The sequence below is a fragment of the Salmo trutta genome, chromosome 39, assembly GCF_901001165.1.
Source record: "Salmo trutta chromosome 39, fSalTru1.1, whole genome shotgun sequence".
NCBI lineage: Eukaryota > Metazoa > Chordata > Actinopteri > Salmoniformes > Salmonidae > Salmo > Salmo trutta.
In genome coordinates, this window is record NC_042995.1 from 14,183,107 (window position 1) to 14,206,459 (window position 23,353).

At 42.1% G+C, this 23,353-nt stretch overlaps 1 protein-coding gene and 1 long non-coding RNA gene across 4 annotated transcripts in view; one reads left to right on the forward strand and one right to left on the reverse strand.

Moving 5' to 3' along the window:
• LOC115179372 (fidgetin-like) overlaps positions 1-4,950 on the forward strand; it is a 33,699-nt gene extending 28,749 nt beyond the window's left edge. For both annotated transcript variants that reach the window (XM_029740819.1, XM_029740818.1), the window contains one exon: positions 987-4,950. In XM_029740819.1, the coding sequence (XP_029596679.1) occupies positions 995-3,175 (2,181 nt within the window). In that variant the 5' untranslated portion in view covers positions 987-994 and the 3' untranslated portion in view covers positions 3,176-4,950. The remainder of the gene's footprint in view (positions 1-986) is intronic.
• A 10,424-nt stretch (positions 4,951-15,374) lies between these two features.
• On the reverse strand, positions 15,375-22,663 carry LOC115179373 (uncharacterized). 2 transcript variants are annotated; one of them, XR_003872884.1, is made up of 4 exons: positions 22,452-22,663; positions 20,477-20,544; positions 15,666-15,764; positions 15,375-15,512 (listed from the first exon to the last, which is right to left on the reverse strand). It is a non-coding gene; the product is annotated as an uncharacterized LOC115179373 (long non-coding RNA). The 2 variants fall into 2 exon arrangements; XR_003872885.1 differs by lacking the exons at positions 20,477-20,544; positions 22,452-22,663 and adding an exon at positions 16,957-17,802.
• Positions 22,664-23,353: the final 690 nt, after the last annotated feature.

The following is a 23,353-nucleotide window of genomic DNA, read 5'->3' on the forward strand; positions in this document are numbered from 1 at the left end:
GAAAGAATCAGACGACTTAAATGTAAAAAATGTTCGTTAGTTAGTCATTTTCATGAATGTAATATTTTACGTTTATTTAAAGATGCACTTTGCAGAAATCGCTCTGCCATTTCCTGGCTGCAGAAATCTGAATATTTCGCCTAATTTCAGTTTATGTGACAAAACAAGCAAGTATAGTATAGAGAATCATTGTACCATCTAAACCGCTGTGTAATATATTTTCCATAACCAAAATATTGTATATTTAGCTGTTTGAAGCTGGTGAACAAAACCGAAAGTAAAAGTCGCAAAAACTAAGCTTAAGAACAGAAAGCATGAAAATAGCGCACATAGAACAGATCTACCGCTTTTTAGACTTGCTTTCAATGAGAATGGCAGATCTATAAAATACATTTCTATGTGAATTTGGTCGGGTCGCCCAAAATGTTACATATTGCCGCTTTAAGCCATTGACTAAATGAAACTGATGGACGTCAAAAATAAAATATACAATTATTATTCACAGTAATTATTATTCAATATACAGTAGCACGTAATGTAAAATTTCATTCAACTAGAACACATTTTGCTCAGTAGTACATTAGTCATCATGGATGTTAATTATTGATCATGATGTGTGAATCATGTCATAAATGACCCAGTGTATAACCTCATAAATGACCCACCCACTGTATAACCTCCGAGCTCAGATTCATATACATATTCATGACTTGTATTCTCGATTTTATATTGAAGAAAGGGCAGCAGTGAATCTCCATGATTAAGCAAAATACAGTGCGTACTATCATAAGCATGACAGTGTTTGATCACTCCCAATAAACTGTCATCACATCACAGCCATTAAAATCAATCTGTTGACAGCATAACGAAGACCAATTGACAGAGAGCCTAAGTCAAGAGATGCTGAATTTTGAGTGGCTGTACCTTGTCTTATAAATAAGACCAACCTAACTGTCCTGTCTGTCTCTATGCTCTTGCCGTTGCAGGCCTAAAGATGCAGTGGACCCCAGAGCACGCGCAGTGGGCGGAGCAGCACTTTGACATCACCTCCACCACGCGCTCGCCGGCCCACAAGGCCGAGGCTTACCGGGGTCACCTGCAGCGCGGCGGAAGCACATACCAGTACGCCTGGGCCAACGACGACATCTCTGCGCTCACCGCCTCCAACCTGCTCAAGAAGTACGCAGAGAAGTACTCTGGCATCCTGGAGATGCCCAGTGAGAGGGCCCTGCTGAACTCCTATGCCGAGGCCGGGATGAACGGCAGGAAGGGGGAGGGCGAGGCCTGGCAGGAGGGGGTCTACTGCGTCCCTGAGGGGATGTCCATGAGGAAAGGAGGGGTGGCGGCGGAGGTGGCTGGTATGTGCAGCTCTCCGTCCCCGGGCCTGGCCTCCAGCGGCCTGACAGAGCCTGGTTACTCCAGCAGCAGCTGTGGTAGTCACACCGCCACGGCCCTCCACTCCTCTGCAGGCTCCTCTCAGGAATACGGCCACAGCTACAGTGGCTCCTACCTGGGCTACAGCTCCCAGGTCACCACCTCCCCGCTGCACAGCTCCGGTCTCTTGCAGCCCCCTCCTCCGCCCCCACACCCCTCCCTGGTCCCGACCTACAATGGGGGATCCTCCAACCTCTCTGGCTACAATTACCCCCATGCCGGGTACCCCTCCCAGAGCGCTGTGGGGCCAGGCTACAGCCCCGGGGGAGCCCCCCCTCCATCCTCCTACCTACCGTCAGGGATCGCCGCTCCCACCCCCCTGCCCCCCTCCTCCACGCTCCCCGGGTACCCCTACCAGTCGCATAACCTCGGCCCCATCGCGCCCACGCCTCTGAATGGCAGCTCGTCCAACTCTCTGAAGAGAAAAGCCTTCTACATGACAGGGCAAGGAGAGATGGACTCCACTTATGGAAATTTTGTCTATGGCCAGGCGCGCAGCTCCACAGAGAGCCCCATGTACAGGGTACCGGACAGCAGCATCTCAAATGCGGGCGGAGGGAACAGTTTTGACAGGAACGCTGACAAGTCATCTTTGCCGTTTAATCCCCACAAGCAGCCCATGGCCTCTGAGCAGTCTGCAGGCGGAGCACTCACCCCTCCATCCTATGCCTCCACCCTGGGTGGCTCGCGCTCGGCCGACTCCCTGGGCAGCTTCACCTCTCCCTCCCTAAGCGACCAAGGGGACGAGCACCGCGTGCACCTCTCCCACCTCTCCCTGACGGGGGCGACCTCATCCTCCCGGCCCGCTGAGGAGCAGCTGAAGAGCAGCGACCCCCACCTCCTGGACATGGTGACCTCTGAGATCCTGCAGCAGGGACCCCCAGTGGACTGGAGTGACATTGCAGGCCTGGAGCTGGCCAAGGCCACTCTGAAGGAGGAGGTTCTCTGGCCCATGCTACGTCCGGACATGTTCAGCGGCCTAGGTTCGGCCCCGAGGTGCATTCTACTGTTTGGCCCCAGAGGGACGGGCCGAACGTTGCTGGGCCGCTGCATGGCCAGCCAGCTGGGGGCACCCTTCCTGCAGCTCAGAGGCTCCACCTTGGCCACCAAGTGGCTGGCAGAGGGTGACAAGATCCTGCAGGCCTCCTTCCTGGTGGCGCGCTGCCGCCAGCCCTCAGTGCTGTTCATCAGCGACGTGGACATGCTGCTGTCGGCCCAGCTCAACAATGAGAGCCCGGTTCACCGGCTCAAGGCCGAGCTCCTGGCCCAGCTTGATGCGCTGCTCCTTGGGCCGGCCGATGACTCCAACAACCACGTCCTGGTGGTCTGCTCCACCAGCAAGCCTCAGGACATGGACGAGGGGCTGCGACGGTACTTTGGCCGGCGGGTCCTGGTGCCGCTGCCGGACAGTTCGTCCCGCCACCGCATGCTGAGCCAGCTGCTGTCCCAGTCCCAGCGCAAGTACTGTCTCAGTGAGGAGGAGCTGGTGCTGCTGGTCCAGCGCACCGAGGGCTTCTCCGGCCTGGACGTGGCAAGGCTGTGCCAGGAGGCCCTGGTGGGCATGCTGCACACCTCCTCCCAAGGCCTGGACCTCTCGGTGAGCATCATGCCCACAGGCCAGATGCGACCCCTCACCTACCAGGACTTTGACAGTGTTTTTTGCAAATTCCAGCCCAGTATATCGCAGAAAGAGATCGACACGTACACCAAGTGGAACAAAATGTTTGGGTGCGGTCAGTGAACCTCGGGGGGGGGGGAAAGTCCTCAAGAAAGAGGCGTTGGGAATTCTTTGACCTAGCTGTGGTGCTAACCAGAGAGGAAGGCACACAAGAGGGGCGACGTAACCCCCCCACACGTGAGGCCTGACACCAGAGGTGGAGAAACATCAAGAGACTTGGTTGGAGTGATACCTGATGGTTTTGCAGGTAACGAGCAGAGATTTCATTAGGATGCTTGACACTGCTAAAGCCAGGCATTGTTTACACATTTTGAAGGGGTCAACTTGAGACAGAGGAGGACCCTGTGTGTATATATACCTTTGTTGTTGTCCCCTAAAATGTAGTTGGCTAACCAAGTGCCTGTAGTGGTGCTTTCTTAATTCTAATTTCTTTTTTATGTATAATGATTTTGTTTGCCTCACAATCTACATTAATGGCATGTGCTGATATTAAGAGCTTTAAACTTCAACAGCGAGATTAAAATTAGAGTGGCGGTTGCCAATGGAGAAGGTCGATCTTTTTCTCCTGCCATTTCACCAAGTATCAACAGTATTCCTCAGGGGGTGACAGTAATCTGGACCCCCGATCCATACACTTCATCTCTTTTGATCCTCTGTCTGCAAAAAAACTCAGGAAAGTGTTTGTGAATTGTACAGTACCTCAACGACATCACCACACATAAGCACTACGATCCTCTGAGAGTATTAAGACCAAGATTTTAGTAATTTATATAATATCTAGAGAAACAGTGTTAGGTTAACTCAAACCTTCTAGGTGAGACGGTCGAGGAGATGAAAATGAATGTAACCAGATTTAGTTCTGGAACGACGGGACAAATAAGTCAATATGGAGGTGCTTAAGTGAAGAATTTGGTGATGAGTTCAGTTTCCATTTTAAGGTTTTTCGAAAATGCGATGCCCTAGTGTGTTTTTCTGATCCTGCCTCGTGTATTGATTGAATCAAGAACGTTGTTCACCTGGTGTTTTAATGGGGCACTGATGACCACGTACAGTGGGTTATATTGTTGTCAACAACCCGCAACTCTTTAGATGGAACGGTGGACTTCGGTTGCTATTGCGTTACCACAGGAAGCCATAGAACTACTGTACTTGACGACGAAGCAGGAAACCAAATGAAAGAAAGCGAACGGTGCCGTGACACAGTTGTGTGATTCCGTATTTCCCAGAATAAATGCAACATCAGGATCACACAACCTTTCTGTTCCACCTCAGTTGGTTTTAACTCACCTAGGAGGCAGCGGAGCAGTCGGGGACAGCCTCAGATCCAAAATGGCTAGTTGCTAATGACTGCTCTATATCAGCCAGTTGAGTCAGTTTGAATGAGAAAAGGCTGCCATCTTTATTCATCACCGAGGTCAGAGGTTTAGCACCAGGGGCTCAATTCCAAACCGGTTTTCAGTTCCTTACCAGAGGTCCTCATTGGCTTATCCAAGTACAGATCTGACATGATTGGATTGTTCACAGCAGTATGGCTGTAGAGCCACCTAGACCTCTGGAATGCTCTGGGGATTTTCGGTCATATTGCAAACACCTATCCAGTTGTGTCATAGCTGCAAGGAGACTCAACAAGGGCTTGCGGGTAGGAGCTAGAAATTGTTTAAGATATTTGGCCAATCACATCCTCATTGGATAGTATGTGCACACATTACCCCAAGAACATGGTCAGGGTGAATATACTACTAATTTGATACTCGTCCTGGCTCTTAAAGGCCCAGTACAGTCAAAAAGATTTTTCTGTGTTTTATATATATTTCCACACTATGAGGTTGGAATAATACTGGGAAATTGTGAAAATTATGATAATGTAATTTTAGTGTAAGAGCTGTTTGAAAAGACTGCCTGAAATTTCTGCCTGTTTTGGTGGGATGGAGTTTTGGCCATTCATGGTGATATCACCATGCGGTAAATTAGTTATTAGACCAATAAGAAAGAGAGTTCCAAACCTCTCTGCCAATAACAGCACATGTTCTGTTTTCCCCTCCACACTCAGACCACTCCCAGATGTCCTAGCAAAATTCTTGCTTGAGAAATTGACCTTTGCGGAGAGCTATATTTGTTTGTTTTTTTTACAATTTTAATTGAAAGCAATCACAGTAAGGTACTTCAATGTTACCCAGAAATGATTTGATATTGAGATAAAAAAAAAACAGCTGCATTGGACCTTTAAGAAACGTTCAGTCAACCTACTGTGATCAGTTCCAAAAGACCCACAGAACAGTGATTCATAGCTCATTGTGTTGCATTTGAATGTATTTTGTTGCTCTTCTTTTGTTCTCTGTACGTGACTGTTGCTAAGCACTACACTGGTGATGTTGAAGTACCGCAGGTGTATTATTATTGTACAACAGCTGCACTATAGCATTCCTTTGTGTGTATTTTTGTCTCGTCTTTAATAATCACGGGTTTGCAATCCCCGAGCACTGAGATTGCCAGTACCATTTTGCTGTCGTTTTTTGTTTGTTTTTGTTTGTTTTGTCAACTTGTGACTAGTGTAACGTTTATCTCCTCCTTTGATTGGTATTATTTCCAATTCTAGTTTGCATACCTTTTCCATTTTAGCACTCAATGGAATTTAAATGTAACTTGCTGTGACTGCACACTCGCTAGTCGACCATGATGGCTCGGATATTTAAGATTGAACACTTCTCCAATTTCTCTCTCTTGGGTAGATAAAAGGGTAGATCCACGGAAGTAACATGACCATAATATAACCACTTACACGGCCTTTGAAACTTTGACTCAAGTTATACTTCACTCATATAAAATATTGGTAGGTGGGTGAAATGTACAATGTTTTATTGATAAACTACACAGAAACAAACCTTAAAACACAAAGCCTCCATGTTGAGCTCTCCGCTTTACCTCTGGAGTTACTTAAGAATTAGCTGAATGCACTTTCACAAAACTTTCATTCATCGGAATGTTCAAATGTTTCACAAACTTGATACAGTGTCAACAGACTAATACACACAGCCAGAGTGTGCTGTATGTGTAAAAGCTCATCGCTAGAAGGCTTGTTCTGGAAATAGAAAATGGAGTCTCCCTACCTTCTCCTTGACCCGCAGCCCAGGCGTGTGAATCTCACTTCTCCATTCACTCTCACTGAGGAGAGGAAATGACACGCTGTGGTGTGTGTGTGTGTGTGTGTGTGTGTGTGTGTGTGTGTGTGTGTGTGTGTGTGTGTGTGTGTGTGACAGCGCGGCAACAGCACATGGAAACTGCAGTGCAGTCTGTCAACAAGACTGACCACAACGCGGTCTATCCCATAATTCAGTCTGCCCTCTCTAAACTGATGTACATGAGAGCACAAAAAGCCCATTCCTTCACATATACAGTACTTTCGACACAACCAAATCAATTGAATTGTACTTTCCAACCAATCTTATTTTCTTTGTTTTGTTGCTTTGTATTTGGCTTCATTTTTTCTTTGTACCAGAACTGGCAAACAATGTTATTGGTGGTTTCCGTGTTCGTTTATTTTTCCCTTTCTATTCAATCATTTTATTATAGTGTTCTTTAAAACATTTCTACCTCATGGCTACATATTATACATGTAGTATTTCATTTATGTCTTTTGAATGTCCTACATTTGTTGAAAAATCGTTCAAAAGAAAAACAAAAAGGAAATGGGTGGGAGCAGGAAATCACAGGTCCTTGAGCTTGAGTCTACCTCAGAGGCACTGAGCAGAGGAGATGGTGGTATAGTCTAACGTGTGTGTCTGACAAAACTGGATGCACACTCACTCAAGGCACCGAGCGACATATAGACACACAACACCCGCAAGGAAACATTTTTGGTGGACGGGAGGAAACTGTTGGACTTTGCAGATCAACCAATGTGTTGCTTTAATCTTTGGTGAACTGTAGTTGTGTGATTGTGTATATTACGTGGGCACACATGAATATGATTTGGTTTGTGTGGGATTTTATATATAATTAGTATATATAAAACACACTTGCACAAAACTTTAACTGAGTGTAACGTGCTTCTGTTGTACATATTTATATACATAAATACATACAAAATGCACCACATACATGTTTATATGTGTGAATATGTTGCCATACTTGCAGTCCACTTAAATGTATTTTCATGTAATCTGTCTGAGGTACAAAAGACAACAACTGATTCATTAAAGATGTTTTTCTTGAACTAATATTTTTTGGTTGTATTTTTTAAGATCTAAGGTCTTCAATTGGGTTTTTGTGTTCCTTGAAAATAAAGCTTGTTTTCATGACATCCTCTAACTGTGTTGAATGCCAACATAACAGTACAGAGTTTACACTCTTAGAAAAAAAAGGTGCTACGTAGAACCATACAGGGTTCTCCGGTTTGTCCCCATAGGGGAAACTTTTTTGGTGCTAGGTAGAACCCTTTACCTAAAACCCTCTATGTAGGATTCTTAAAAAGAACCCCCTGTATATGGTTCTACCTAGAACCCTCTGAAGGATCCTACCAAGAACCATTTTATAATCTCAAGGTTCTTCCTAGAACCCTTTATGAATGGTTCCACCAGCCTTTAAATGAATTATAACAATACATTATACACTGATTGTACAAAACATTAGGAACACCTTCTTACTAATGAGTTGCACCCCCTCCCCTCTTTTGCCCTCAGAAGCGCCTTCATTTGTCAGGGCATGGGCTCTACAAGGTGTCGAAAGTGTTCCACAGGGATGCTGGCCCATGTTGACTCCAGTGCTTCCCACAGTTGTGTCAAGTTAGCTGGATGCCCTTTGGGTGGTGTACCATTCTTGATACACACAGGAAACTGTTGAGCGTGATAAACCCAGCAGCGTTGCAGTTCTTGACACACTCAAACTGGTGTGCCTGGCACCTACTGCCATATCCCGTTCAAATGCACTTAAATCTTTTGTTTTGCCCATTCACCTTCTGAATGGCACACATATACAATCCATGTCTCAATTGTCTCAAGGCTTAAAAATCCTTATTTAACCTGTCTCGTCCCCTTGAAGTGGTTTTAACTGTTGACATCAATAAGGGATCATAGCTTTCACTTGGTCAGTCTATGTCATGGAAATAGCAGGTGTTCCTAATGTTTTGTACACTCAATGTCTATATTATGAGGCCTTTCATTAGGAAACCCTGGTTTACAGGCCACTTTAGGCCTGCAATTCACATTATGCTAGCTTGCAAAGTGATGTGTAATTCCTAATGGAATCCAGCCAGAGTTAGGATATCCAACAAGTCAAATTTTTTATCACCCGCAACATTCATTGATAATTAGGGAAGATTGAATTGTGAGACTACCTCAATGATATAAACTATAACAACCATCTCTTTAACGTGGGCAATAAGTCCAACTACTAACAGATTGGTTTAGTCAAAAAATATGTTATTTATCTTTGTGTAACATAAAATTAATCAGCCAATCAATGTACATGCAAAAACACATTTGAAAAAAATTCAAAAAATCACCCTGAAATAGAGCATGCTGGGAAATATGATATATGGTTCTATGTAGAATCCCTCTTGCCTTCAAAAGATCCCTTATTGCCTTTCCGAAGAATCCTTTTTGCCTTCCAAAGATCCCTTATTGCCTTTCCAAAGAATCCTTCTTGCCTTCCAAAGAATCATCAAAGAACCCTTTCTTCCAAAAATGGTTCTTAGGATGTTATAATTCTAGGTAGAACTCTTTGCCTTACAAAGAAACGTTGTCTTCCAAAAGGAGTTCTTCAGATCAAAACAGTTATTGGTCGAACCCTATCCCTCTGCAAAGAACCCTTTTTTCTAAAAGTGTAGTTTCGATTTAAATCAAGGCTGGGGGGGGGGTAATTGAATTGTTTAAATATACTTTAATGTTAAATGTTGTTTTTACACAATGTACATTTCCTGTAGTGCAAATTATTTGATATCAAACACAGATAATATGGAATATCTTCACAGCAAGATGCACTGTGTATGCAGTATACAGTAGATAATGCTAATTTTTTAACAAACCTTGTGCCACCTCAACCTACAACGTGTGCAATTAAAATATTTCTGTTATGTTGCAGTGCACCAAAAGTGTAGTCTCTCATTAAAATGTAACAATTCATTTATTTTTGTGGGGAAAGTGTCAAGTAAAAACACTAAAACCTTACCTCACACAAAGAATTCACATAAAATGACTACTATGAATGTAAATGAGGTGCTTTTTTCTCTACCATTTTTGAAAGCATCATTATATGGTTGATGGTAAGCGTAGGAAGCTAGCTACAGTGTAATTAGCTGTGCAAAGCAGACTGAGATTTCAGGTTGCTGAGCAATGGAGTTTCAGCTTGCTCTTTGTCTACTGTACTTTGCTACATGTTATCTCTTTATGAGGTGTGTGAGATTTGAGGTTCAGCCGCTGCTCTTTTTTCTTACCTTTTTAAAAAAAAACAAAACATGACATATTAAGTTGATTTGAAAAGCTACAACCAGTCCCATCCTTACTGCGTGTATGTACATTCTATTACAGTTTGGCCCTGAGAGTCTACATAGCAACAATATGTTGCAGGTCCAAGGTCTTCTCATTACAGTACAAACCTTGGATGGGTTTATAGACACAGTACATATTGTTAGTTCATTCAGGTTTCATTGAAACAGTTATATATATGTATGTATTGTTGTGGTATTCTTATGAGTAGCGGTAGATCATTAGTGGAGCTCTGTTAAATCAATGTGTTGTCATTTTGTTGATATCAAAGAGGCACTTACTCCTGTGCTCTTCATTTGCATTGCAAATATTGGTGTGTGCGTGCGCGTGTGTTTGTGTACGTGTATGCGTGAACTTGGAGGGTTACTCTGGTCACCACTGCACACCCAGAATCACCTGGCCAGGGCCAGACTCAACAGGATACACCTAACATACCTAACCGCTCCCCGCACAACAATTCAAATATGCAACGTGATCATTCTCTTTAAGTAGCCTTAAATGTGCAATAGATTCAAATTGTGAGAGGAAATTGCCCAAAGCTCTAGAAGAGGTGGATAGAAAGAATACATTATGCAAATAACACAAAGGACTGGAGCACTTGAAAGCCTAATTCCACTATAATCAGCATACTGTGTCGTTTAATATGTTTTCACCTCTTATTAAAAGTGACTGTTCTTCTGCACTGTCAGCCGGCTGGATCTGACATTGGACTGAGACAACGGACAGACCATCACGCTAAAGCATTCTGCCGCCATAGCTTTTAGATGATGGTTCCATATTCCACCCCCCCCCACCACCACAAGTAATTATGCACCGGAGAGTCCAGAAATAAGGTTTAATTACACAGTAATCGCCTCTGATGGACACTACGAAGTGGTGAGCACTGCCAGACTGCAATCCATCAATGACAAACCTCTGTCCACTTTTAATTCCTCCTCATTTGCATCATAACCTCCGCACCAAGTTGCACAACCGCTGTTAAATGCTAATGGGACCTGTCTCTCCACTCAAAATGAATGCTTAAGCCCCATTTCACTCCCTCGCTCTTTTATCTCACTCTATCCTTTCTCTCTCTTTTTTTCTCTCACTGTCCATCGCTTCTCCCTTTCTCTCCCTCCCTGCTCATCCCCTTCCCTCCCTCTCTCAGCCAGCGTTAACGGGTGAAGAGAACCCACAGCGTGGTCAGTGATGCGCTAATTGGGAGCAGTTTTATCTCTCCAGCACTAATAGTGGCCCTGCACCGACAACCCTCAGCATGGAGGGTGTGAGAGGAGGATGGAGAGAAGAGGAGAGGAAAGGAGGAGAGTAGTGGGCATGTCTTGCATAGGAAATGTAGACCACAGCACAGATCTAAGTATGATTGGCCCCTCCAGTCATAGTTAATGCGAGTCTGGAGGGACCCCATACACAATTTCCAGCTTCATTAATTGAAATTGTGTTTTTTTTTCTTTTTGGGGGGGGATGTGAATAAAATAAAACACCTTGGCCATTTATTAAGCATTTTGTCTGTTTTATTCCCGCCACTCATTGACGATGAAGTGGGGGACGATCTCATTATCGGTGTCGTCTTGAAGAGTCGCTATAATCCAAGCCTTGATTGTTTCACCGCTCTAACAGAGAAGTAAATACCCACAATGTTTTGCTGTGTTGATGCAGACACTGTGTGGAAAAGAATAATTTGAAGTCTCATCACAACACACATCATGGAAATAAATCTGATATTAAATATTCCACACTGGCTCTTGATAGCGCACACAAACACCTTTTTTCATCATTAGCGCATCTTGTTCATTACTTTTTACCGTAATTGGAATCACCATGTATTGTTCTAATTCGTGAACTCCTACTTGTTTTCCCTCAGATGCACAAAAACAATATATTAATGTTGAGAGGGACTGATAGCAAAGAACACAAGGTACTATTTTTTTAAATTAGCATTTGTTTTATTAGCATCATGTATCTTTTAGCAAAGTGTTGTTGAAAGTGGCCCTTAGTGGTTCGAAGTTCCAATTTTAATCAATTTCAGTGTTTTAGAATAAGAATTCTGCGTTCTTAAGAAAATACATTCTACTACTTAATCTATCATCTGTGTGTCTGTTTTCAAACAGGTCATATTTTTAAGCAAATTATTTGGGGTGTAGGTTTTTAGAACAAAACCTTAGACACATTCTTAATTATAATCTTGAAGAGTGCACAGACTTTGTTTCCTCAACAATGTCTTCTTTCCTAGAGCTGGTCTCTTCCCAACACTGTCACTCCTCAGGCAGCTAGTCAGCCTTGATGCCTCCCTCTCAGAAGACATGACATTAATTTGTGCCCTTTAAAAACAAACGTGCTTGGAGGTTTCAGAGAGACACCGCAAAACAATATATATCTTAGAATGTTTTTAAAGGGATAGTTCACCCAAATTACAAAATTACAATTAGTTATTTTTTTGTCATTTGTGTGAACAATCCCTTTAAGGTTGTCAGGACTGGATTTTTTGCTGATGCTTAATATGTAACTCTGGTTTATTAGCCGTTTCCCTATGCAAATTATACATTATTAATAATGTATTATTTTTATGATAATACATGATTATGATAATGAGAGACATCTTTAATGCATGACATTGAGATATTGATAACACGTTGCATTTTGTCATGCAAATTGTATGTCTGGAACTTATGGAGTAAGCCTAATTGACACTTACTTCAGGTTGTCGATAAATACATGGACAGTTCAGTCTAAGAGATAACCACCATTTGTTATACTCAAGCCAATAGACCATTCACTTATTCAGTTTCATTCATGATACCTTATCATATCCGATAGAGACAAGATCAAATGTCCTCTCTTCACTATAGCATTGCTATTCATAGATGTACAGTATCTTCATTGACTATCATCACAAGTCATCAAAGATGTAGCCTATCCGTATCCCTGCCCATACATTTTAGATTAGAGTTGATAGAGCTAATAGAAAATATGGCGGGTTTAACGTCCCTTATCAGTGCGGCACTCCGTCTATTACTGAGCCCCAAACGTCCGCTAATGACTCAAACAAGCGGAGATCCGTTTCATCCAGTCCCCCTCAATGATGGGGAGTCAGATGCTGATGTCTTCATTTCATCTCCCTTCTCCCACCTTTAGCGCTTAAAAGGAACACTGTTGAGTCGGTCGTCACAGGAGAGTAGAGCTTTATTAAAAACAATGGCTATAGAGTAGAGCTTTATTAAAACAATGGTTATAGAGTAGAGCTTTATTAAAACAATGGTTATATATATATTTTTTTTTTAAATAGAGTAGAGCTTTGTTAAAACAATGGCTATAGAGTAGAGCTTTATTAAAACAATGGCTATAGAGTAGAGCTTTATTAAAACAATGGGTATAGAGTAGAGCTTTATTAAAACAATGGGTATAGAGTAGAGCTTTCATAGTTATTTTAGAGCTCTTACTGCTTTGTGTTGTCAGATTCCACTGTGCTGTAACGCTCTCAGACACACAGGCAGAGGCTGTCATGTTAGACTCAGCCGTGACAGATGGACAGGCAGACAGATATGCAGCAGAGGCCTACTGAGGGGCATCAGCGTGTGTTCACATAGTGTGATAGCAGTGCTAGATAGCCTGACAAAAGACAGACTGTGAAGTTCTGAAGGGATTTTTGGTGGTTTTCTCCTTGAATCTATCGTCTGGTGTGTGTGTGTGTGTGTGTGTGTGTGTTTGTCAGATTGACTGCTTGACTGCTTTTTGTTCAGATCATTTCACAGTAGTCTTTCCATCGTTTGTTCCTTTCTGTAGACAGTGGAGTAAAATAGTTGGGAGAAAGACAAAAAAACCTACCACGTGGAATTGAACCTGAAGCAAAGGACATTCCTTATCCTTCCCCATCAACCTGGTCTCAGAGCATTTCGTATTATTTTGTTTGTACAGTTGAAGTCAGAAGTTTACATACACTTAGGTTGGAGTCATTAAAACTCGTTTTTCAACCACTCCACAAATTTCTTGTCAACAAACTATAGTTTTGCCAAGTTGGTTAGGACATCTACTTTGTACATGACAAGTAAATTTTCCAACAATTGTTTACAGACAGATTATTTCACTTATAATTCACTGTATCACAATTCCAGTGGGTCAGAAGTTCACATACACTAAGTTGACTGTGCCTTTAAACAGCTTGGAAAATTCCAGAAAATGATGTCATGGCTTTAGAAGCTTCTGATATTCTAATTGACATCTTTTGAGTCAATTGGAGGTGTACCTGTGGATGTATTTCAAGGCCTATCTTCAAACTCAGTGCCTCTTTGCTTGACATCATGGGAAAATCAAAAGAAATCAGCAAAGACCTCAGAAAAATAATTGTAGACCTCCACAAGTCTGGTTCATCCATCTGAGCAATTCCAAACGCCTGAAGGTACCACGTTCATCTGTACAAACAATAGTACGCAAGTATAAACACCATGGGACCACGCAGTCGTCCTACCACTCAGGAAGGAGACGCGTTCTGTCTCCTAGAGATGAACATACTTTGGTGCAAAAAGTGCAAGTCAATCCCAGAACAACAGCAAAGGACCTTGTGAAGATGCTGGAGGAAACAGGTACAAAAGTATCTACATCCACAGTTAAACGAGTCCTATATCGACATAACCTGAAAGGCCGCTCAGCAAGGAAGAAGCCACTGCCCCAAAACCGCCATAAAAAAGCCAGACTACGGTTTGCAACTGCACATGGGGACAAAGATCATACTTTTTGGAGAAATGTCCTCTGGTTTGATGAAACAAAAATAAAACTGTTTGGTCATAATGACCATTGTTATGTTTGGAGGAATAGGGAGAGGCTTGCAAGCCGAAGAACACCATCCCAACTGTGAAGCACGGGGTGGCAGCATCATGTTGTGGGGGTGCTTTGCTGCAGGAGGGACTGGTGCACTTCACAAAATAGATGGCATCATGAGGATGGAAAATTATGTGGATATATTGAAGCAACATCTCAAGACATCAGTCAGGAAGTTAAAGCTTGGTTAAATCTTGGTCGCAAATGAGTCTTCCAAATGGACAATGACCCCAAGCATACTTCCAAAGTTGTGGAAAAATGGCTTAAGGACAACAAAGTCAAGGTATTGGAGTGGCCATCACAAAGCCCTGACCTCAATCCTATAGAACATTTTTGGGCAGAATTGAAAAAGTGTGTGCGAGCAAGGAGGCCTACAAACCTGGCTCAGTTACACCAGCTCTGTCAGGAGGAATGGGCCAAAATTCACCCAAACGATTGTGCGAAGCTTGTGGAAGGCTACCCGAAACGTTTGACCCAAGTTAAACAATTTAAAGTCAATGCTACCAAACACTAATTGAGTGTATGTAAACTTCTGACCCACTGGGAATGTGATGAAAGAAATAAAAGCTGAAATAAATCACTCTACTATTATTTTGACATTTCACATTCTTAAAATAAAGTGGTGATCCTAACTACGAAAGCAAATTTTTACTAGGATTAAATGTCAGGAATTGTGAAACTGAGTTTAAATGTATTTGGCTAAGGTGTATGTAAACTTCCGACGTCAACTGTAAATCCCGAATTCACATTTAAAATGTTACATGAGACCTGGCTGTCAACATAGGCGGTTTGGTGCCACTTTCTATGAGGACCTCTGTTCATAGCAGTGGAGGCCGGTGACTTGAATAATTGAGGAGGATGGGAGACCCACGGTATAGGCGCAGAATGCACGGAGACCACAAAGTGTGTTTAAAAAAATCGTCAAAAAGACGAATTCTTTTAACCTAAAGCATTTAATAAAGTCATTTATGGTACAATATTATGGGGAAGGGGAATGAGAGGGCTACTTACACAGTGTCGGAAAGGGATTGAATGAGTGATTGAATGAGGGTATGAGGCATGAGTTGAGGTGTTCAGAGGCTTGACCAGTGCAGGACAGGATTTGACTGGGAAGAGAAAAAACAATAACACAACACACTACACAGTTAGACAAAAGAGCTAAGAATGAGTTAGTCCAAGCAAGGAGTAAACTCATTGATGTGTAATAATGTGATTGACTCTACATACAGTAATGAGAGAAAATTGACAGGGGTACTCACAGTGCTTGGAGGGGAAACATTCAATGTGCCATGAGAAGGGTCTTCAGTTATTGTCAGGAGAAAGTTGACAATGGTAGTGAAGTGGAGTGGTCATCACCTCTTAAATCAGGGAACTGGAGGAGACTTGGCTGTAAATACATATCAGATACATCCAAGTACAGCTGCGCCATCGTAGCTGCGCCAACGACTTGCTCTATGAAGTCTCAAAATTAATAAAGTCAAACACTGACTACGCATCTCGCTCACTTGACACATTAAAGTATCCAAAGAAATGTTCCTGAATAAAGCCCTGATCATCCACATACCTGATGATAACTGACAACTGCAAGCAGACTGGTGGCACCATAGGAGTAGTGGGGCAATTTTTACCCACTGAGACCTGGAGTTTTTCCTTATATAACTAGGAAAACTCTATGAAAGTGTATGACAGTGATTAATCAGTTGAAAAATGGTTTTATATGGGCTATGATGTGACCAGTTTTTCCTAATCAGGTCACATGGTTTGAAAAAAAACTCCTGGCCCTGGGAGTGGGATGAAAACTCTATCAAACTGCATTTACCTTATATTTGTTCATCTAAATTATATTTAGACTAGATTAGGAGTGGGATTTCTTCGACCCAGACACATAGATAAGAACTGATAGACAACAGAACTCACAGGGCTGAACTTGCTTTATGCATGTTCGCATCATGCAGGCCTATGCAACTGTAGGCCTTATAAAAACAATTACTCAAATCTGTCGTCACTATTATGTTGATTCATTCATTCCAGTTAATCGTTTAGGATTTAAAAAACATATAGGCAGCCAAGCCAGCCCAATTTTGAATAGAAACTAAATTTGATCACATACACATTGTCTCCTGACACACAAATGGACTATAAATACATGACGTTACCAATTAGTTTACCCTGACCAGATGGACAGGGCGCAGAGGCTGTATGCAGCTGCCTACAGTTGATCAGACTGAAACATAGTCTCGTTTTCATCCCAGATTTCGAATGTTTAGGTGTAGCCTAGGCTGCTGCAACATTTATGTAATGACTTTTTGCTTGTGTCTGTCCGGAGTGATTATGCGTTATCATTTTTTGCTAAATAAATACCGGAAGAAAGTGGAAAGTCTACTTGAGTGTACAAGAACAAATGCGCTGTTAACCTCTCTTTTTAATCTAACTTTTAATGGATGATGCGATGGAAGCTATCAAACCGCTCGGAATTGTTTTCGACATCCCAGAAAAGACTGTAGAAAGTTCCATATGTTCAGCAAGTAAAGCATCGTAACGTGCAATTACCTCTGCAAGCGCCTTGTTAGTTGCCCTTGTTGGTGGAACTTTCCCTCTCGTCGTGTCCTCTAAAAGCAAATTCTTGCAAGCCCAAAAACGCAGATGTGTTGATAAGCAGCTTGATAACGTCCCTGTTTCTTCTTCCCTTCTCGTTGTGTCGCGCAGTTTGAATACGCACACCTTTGTCATAATCGATGCAGCTTTTTCACAGAAGCTTGAATCTGATGTGGGCATTTATATGCTCCCTGCTTTTGTTTTGCCATTTAGCTGAACGATCAATGTTCTTCAGATCACTGTACCCACCTTTCGACCAAGGCTCAGACTTTCCATAAAGCAGGTTAGGTCAGCGATACAGGCGGCTTGATGAAAGTCCCCTGTTAACCAGATATACTTTTGATACCAGTTGGTATTGAACGCCCTCAACTTTTCATTGTTTTTCATGAAACTGAGTTCAGGCAGAGGTCGACCCCTGCATTTAATTCGCAACTTTTCCATGTACCCCAGAAAATGAAAGGGGTTCTTCAACAAAAAGTCCACAACATATTCGGCAGCATTGGCCACTCAACTATTCTGGCAGAGAAAACTACACTCGCGCTGGTAGCTAGCTACTGAAGTTAGCAAGGCATATTTGAATAAATTGCACGAACTGGACACAAAAATAAAGTTCTAAAACCAAGAAAACAATTCATAATATACCTCCTCCATCTCCTGTAATTTGAAAAAACTAATTTGAATGGAATAATATCCCCAAAATGCTAAACTATCATTCTTCACTCTTAATCCAACAATGTCACCAAACTCCTCAACGCATAGAATCCCCATAATGCTCTGTGGCACAATCCCAATACAACACACTAGGTTCGTTCTCCAATTCTAATTCTCTGATTGGATGGACAACATGTCGGTTTATACTGCAAAAGCTTTGATTGGTTGGAGGACATCCTCCATGGAGTGGTCATAAATAAAATGTATGTCTATGGAAGGGTGTGAGGCCTACGAGCCTCCTATGTTTTGTATTGAAGTCAATGTAGCCAGAGGAGGACGGACTCTAGCTGACCTCCGGCTACACCATGGCGCTACCCCAAACAGTGCTGTTGAAGTTACTGTAGACCTTCATTGCAAAACAATGTATATCAATCAATTATTTGGTGACATATTGGACATAAAACATTTAGTTTAGTTTTATCTAAAAAGGATAACTTTTTTAATGTTTCACAATAATCATTTGTTTTAAATTCACTGAGGAGGATGGTCCTCCCCTTCCTCCTCTGAGGAGCCTCCACTGGTTCATAGAGGTTAGACGGTGTGACTACTCTCTCGACTACAGAATCACACCATGTATGACTACCAATGGTTACATCCAATTAGTAGTTCATCTGGTTGTTTTATGTTAGTTAAGAAAACTTACAGTCCACACCACCACCACCCACTTATCTTACATTTTCCACACGAGTTCACCCGTGTTAGTCCAGTGGGTAGTGGGGATGGGTGGACGGAGGACCGCAATGGACGAAGAAGGGGGAGAGGGAATGGCAATGTCACCCAATCAGGTGTGGATGGAATGACTTCATTACAACCAGTAGGATTCCAGACCAGACCCTGGAATTGCGTGTGGTTGGGAATGGGGGGTCAGTAGGGAGTGAGGGAGGGATGGAGGGACAGGCAGAAGAGGAATGAGATGGGAATCCCTGTTTTATCCTTTGTGTGATGGAGAGATCCAAATTGATGTCTGCCTGCCTGTCTACCTGTCTGTCTCTGTAGTGTGATAGCCTTCCAGTTACATTTACCAAGACTCAGCCCAAAATGTACAAACCTAGTATAGAAGATGGAAACAGACTGAGTAGTGCTGTTTCAATAGGACAAAAGTAGAAGTACGATAGAGGTCTGTGTTTAAAGACAAACACACGCAGCCGTCTTTCTCAACGCCCTCCGTGGATAGTGACGAACAGCAGAGGAGAGGCAGACAGAGGCCGGCGATTGTCAACAGACCAAGGTCATTTCAGATTGAGAAGTTTGTCAAAATGTGATGACATCAGCAGCAGTCCGTAAAGCGTTATTGCACCTTGCTGCAGGTGCCACTGTGAAACAGTCTGAAATTACAAAAACGCACAAGCTGCCAGAGCACTGCCAAGAATGATTGCCCCTGGAGTTTTTTCTTTCCTCTCTCTCGTTCTCGCTCTATTCCCCCTACCTTCTCCTTCTCTCCCCCACCCCCTCTCTCTATCGCCTCTCTCTTACACACGTGGATAACTGCCAGATGTGAAATGGAGGGAAGGAGGGAGAAATAGGAGGGGGGATACAGATCTAGATTTAATGATATTAAACATGTTTCTTGATGCTCAATAAGAAGCCTATTATGATTGATACAAGGCCGCTGACACTTTATCTACGCAGTAACAGAATCATCTGTCACCCAACTGTATTGAATCATTAATATCCGCTCTCTCACTGTGTTTTTTCCCCTACTGTTAACAGTGACTAATCATCTGTCTAGTTGGCGATGTCTCCGGGTGCTTGATCGGATAGTGTTTGTGAAAACCGACGCAGCCAATCCAACACCACTCCTGGGAAGATTGAGAAGGGCCCCATTATGTTCGGTAGATGCCTGTAGGGATATCGCCGGCTCTTCTTCTCTCTACGTAATACAATGCCAGTAAATAAGTCACAGAGTGTCCAGCTCCGTTTATCGGAGTACCTGTGCTGTGTGTTTTGGGCTATAGTGCCCTTGTGGATTGCGCAGATGATTCATCCTGTGTGTTAATCATTGTGTGTGTGTATTTATTCGAGGTACTCCTCACTCTTTTGTTTGGGTTTCAGCCCTGTGTTTTGTGTACGTGTGTGTTTGGTCTCCGTCCCCGTGCCCTTACACAGCACGCCGTAACTCGGGGTATAATAAAGAAAACTATTACGCATTCCTGCGCCTGTCTCCCGTATCTCTTCATACCAACGTTGACAGATACAGTGTAGGCTACAGTATCATAGTACTTTACATGATTTGTTTGAACATTGAATTGGCAAAACAATATGTGTAGCGGCCGAGGGAAAAACCTTCACATCATCAGATTTTGACTTTTCGATTTTTGTTAACTGAGATATCTTTATCAGAACCCGAGTTCTGAGATTTTAAAGTTGACTGCAGCCAAAAAGTTAAAACTGACGAAACAGCATTCAAAGATTTTTTCTAATTCCGCTGAGGCATGAGAGAAAAACACCAGCACTCAGCTTGTTTCAAAAGAGATTGTCACTATATTTATTATTTTGAAAGTAGCAACTGCTGGTATTGTTTGTATGAAATAATCATTACTAGAACACATTATTATACTGTACAATAATAGATACATATATTTGAATTGGAGCCGAAATAATGTACATTTTAGTCTGATTATGAATCATCAACAACAAATCCTTAAAAAAAATTGATAATAATGATTCATATTGAGAGTCATGATTATTATCTCCCTCTCTGACAAGCATACACAAAGAGATCTCTAAGACACACAAACACAAACTTCTAGATCATCATTCTTACCTTAGCTGAGTGCTCCATGGTGATGACCACGTTGGATCCAGCGCTGGCCGCCAGATCCATGAGCGTCCCTTTACCATCATACCCAGAGGGAAAAAAATATGTTTCAGTACTTTATCAGTCTTATTTATTTGGGTCCATATTAAAGTCAATTGTCATGGAGACCCAATTTATTTTTTAAATACACACACATACTGTACACATACGCAAAGAAGGGTCTCTCTTCCTCTTCAAACTGCTCTCTTATCTCTGTCTCCCTATCTCTCAATTAATTAACATGAACTTATTAGCTACCTAACGTGTTTTGTGGGATACAGGGATGAAAAATACCATGGTTGGTGAAATAGTCGGTGAAACATTTAGGCTAACGTTAGCTATAGCAGCTTGTCTTCAGACTTGTCTTCAATAGTACTGTCACTCCAACAACACTGGCTATAGCTTACCTTGAACAATACAAAGAAGATGCAGGTAGTGAAATCCTTAAGAGAAGGGGTTGAAACCGATTCAGGGAACAGTTTCCCGAAAACCAGAAAATTATGTTTTTTTTAAGGAACAGAAACAGAACATGGAGCGAAAGTGATCCAAACTGTTCTGGAACAGAACCGTTATTTTAAAAGCATGAGCATCGGTTAATAACATTATTTTACATTTCAGGCACAACAAGACGCAACAAAGCGCCTATGCAAAGCCGTAACTCTGCCACTCAGAAACATATTCCAGTGTCTGCCTGCAAGCTGAAAATCTTTGCATGTCGCCTGTCTGTGTTTCGGATACCTGCTACCTGCTATTTATATTTTTGAGTACTTTTACTTTTACTTCACTACATTCCTTAAGAAAATATGGTACTTTTTACTCCATATATTTTCCTTGACAGCCAAAAGTTCTCATTACATTTTGAATGCTTAGCAGGACAGGAAAATAGTCAAATTCACACACTTATCAACCGAACATCCCTGGTCATCCATACTGCCTCTGATCTAGCAGACTCACTAAACACACATGCTTCATTTATATATTATGTCTGAGTGTTGGAGTGTGCCCGTGGCTTTCCATAAATAAATAAAAAACAATAAACAATAAAATGCCATCTGGTTTGCTTAATATAATGAATTTGAAATTATTTATACTTTTACTTTTGATACTTAAGCATATTTTAAACCAAATACTTTTAAACTTTTACTCAAGTAGAATTTTACTGGGTGACTTTTTTTACTTTGACTTGAGTCATTTTCTATTAAGGTATCTTTACTTTTACTCAAGTATGATGGTTGGGCACTTTTTACACCACTGCCCCTCCCCCCTCCAAGCCATAGGCTACTGTACTGACGTTACAATCGTGGTTCAGAAAATAGGGAGAGAGATTTTTTATTAGGTAGAGAAGAAATGGATAAACTTTTTCAATGCTAGTTAAGGATACTTTAGGCCTAGTTATCATGTCTCATGTCGGATTTATTAACTACAAAAATGTAAGACGTGTTTTTAATTCTGGTGCCGCCCTGCACACACAAGCTTGTTAGCTAGTTAGCTCAATATTGTTGGCTAGCTAGCTCAAAGGACATTCAAAGTTCCTCCATAGAAGCTTCTCCTCCTAGGTATAATTCTGTGGACCTAATTCACATAATGCATGTCATAACAAGATCTCCAGCGCTTCAAGCTTCCTCCGCATCTTGCGCCATAGGTTACACTTGTCTGTCCATCACACATGTAAACAACTAGCTTGCCTGCTCTATCCACACTGATTGGTGAGGTAATTTAATGAGCTAAATGTAAACAACTGTTGAGTTCACAGGTTTAAAAAGGAACAGAAAGGAATGATATAAACCTGTACTTTTTGTTGGGTTCTAACCAGTTCAGAACTTTATTTTGCTGGTCGGAAAAGTGGAACAAAATGAAGAAAGAAAATATAGAACAAAAGGAATTGAAAATAATTTAGGTCCCAACCCCTGCTATTAGAGTGTGATGCCTGGCCTTAAAATACCTTGCTTGCTCCTCGTTGAAGATGCTCTCTCATCTCTCCATCCATGATCTGAGGTGACAGACAATCGTTGGGACCACTCATAAAATAATCATTGATTTCCAGTAATTCAGAGCATAGTGGCAGCTTCGCTCAAAGTAATGACAACTAACTAGCTAAATCATACAACAAGCAACATGGCTATTTATCTGTGAAGTCAATGATGATTGATGACTAACTAGAAAACAGGAAGACAGCATAAGTGCGCGTGCACCCTTTCTCGCCTGTGCACTCATTCACAGCTCCTCGAAGATTAAAAGCAGTGGACTAGTGTAATCATATTGGTAGACAAGCCATCTACACCTAGCCAATGCATGTACATCTTTGAGGGGAGTGAAGGCGAGTGGCTGGGGCTCGGTGGCCTACAAGAAATGGGATGCGGCTCAAATCAACATAGCTAACCAATGACAGCAAGATGACTCTCGCTTCCAACAAGTTTGGGATAAGATGTCGATTGTTTTGCTTTCTAAAATCTAAGTAATTCAGAACTGCTGAAATGACTGCAATACTGTTCATTTATTTTGATCACTTTTCATGTCATTTTGGCCGGATAATAGGCCTACCCACTGATCAAGCAACAAGTGTGAACCTCTTTTATGAACATTACTCGTTAGCTCCAGGCTACTTGTAGACAAAATCTAAATATGACCCACTTCTACTCAACTACATTGTTGATTGTAAATGATAACTTTATACTACCACGTTACTAACTATCCAGCTAATTATTCTGTGTCTAAACCAGCATGATTTCATTTATTTGTAGCATGTTATCTTAAATGGGCCAAGTCAGCTGCGACACTCTCAGGTCAGGGAAGTTCGAGCTAACGTCTTCAAATTGGGCATGATAGCTAAATAATAGTATCCAA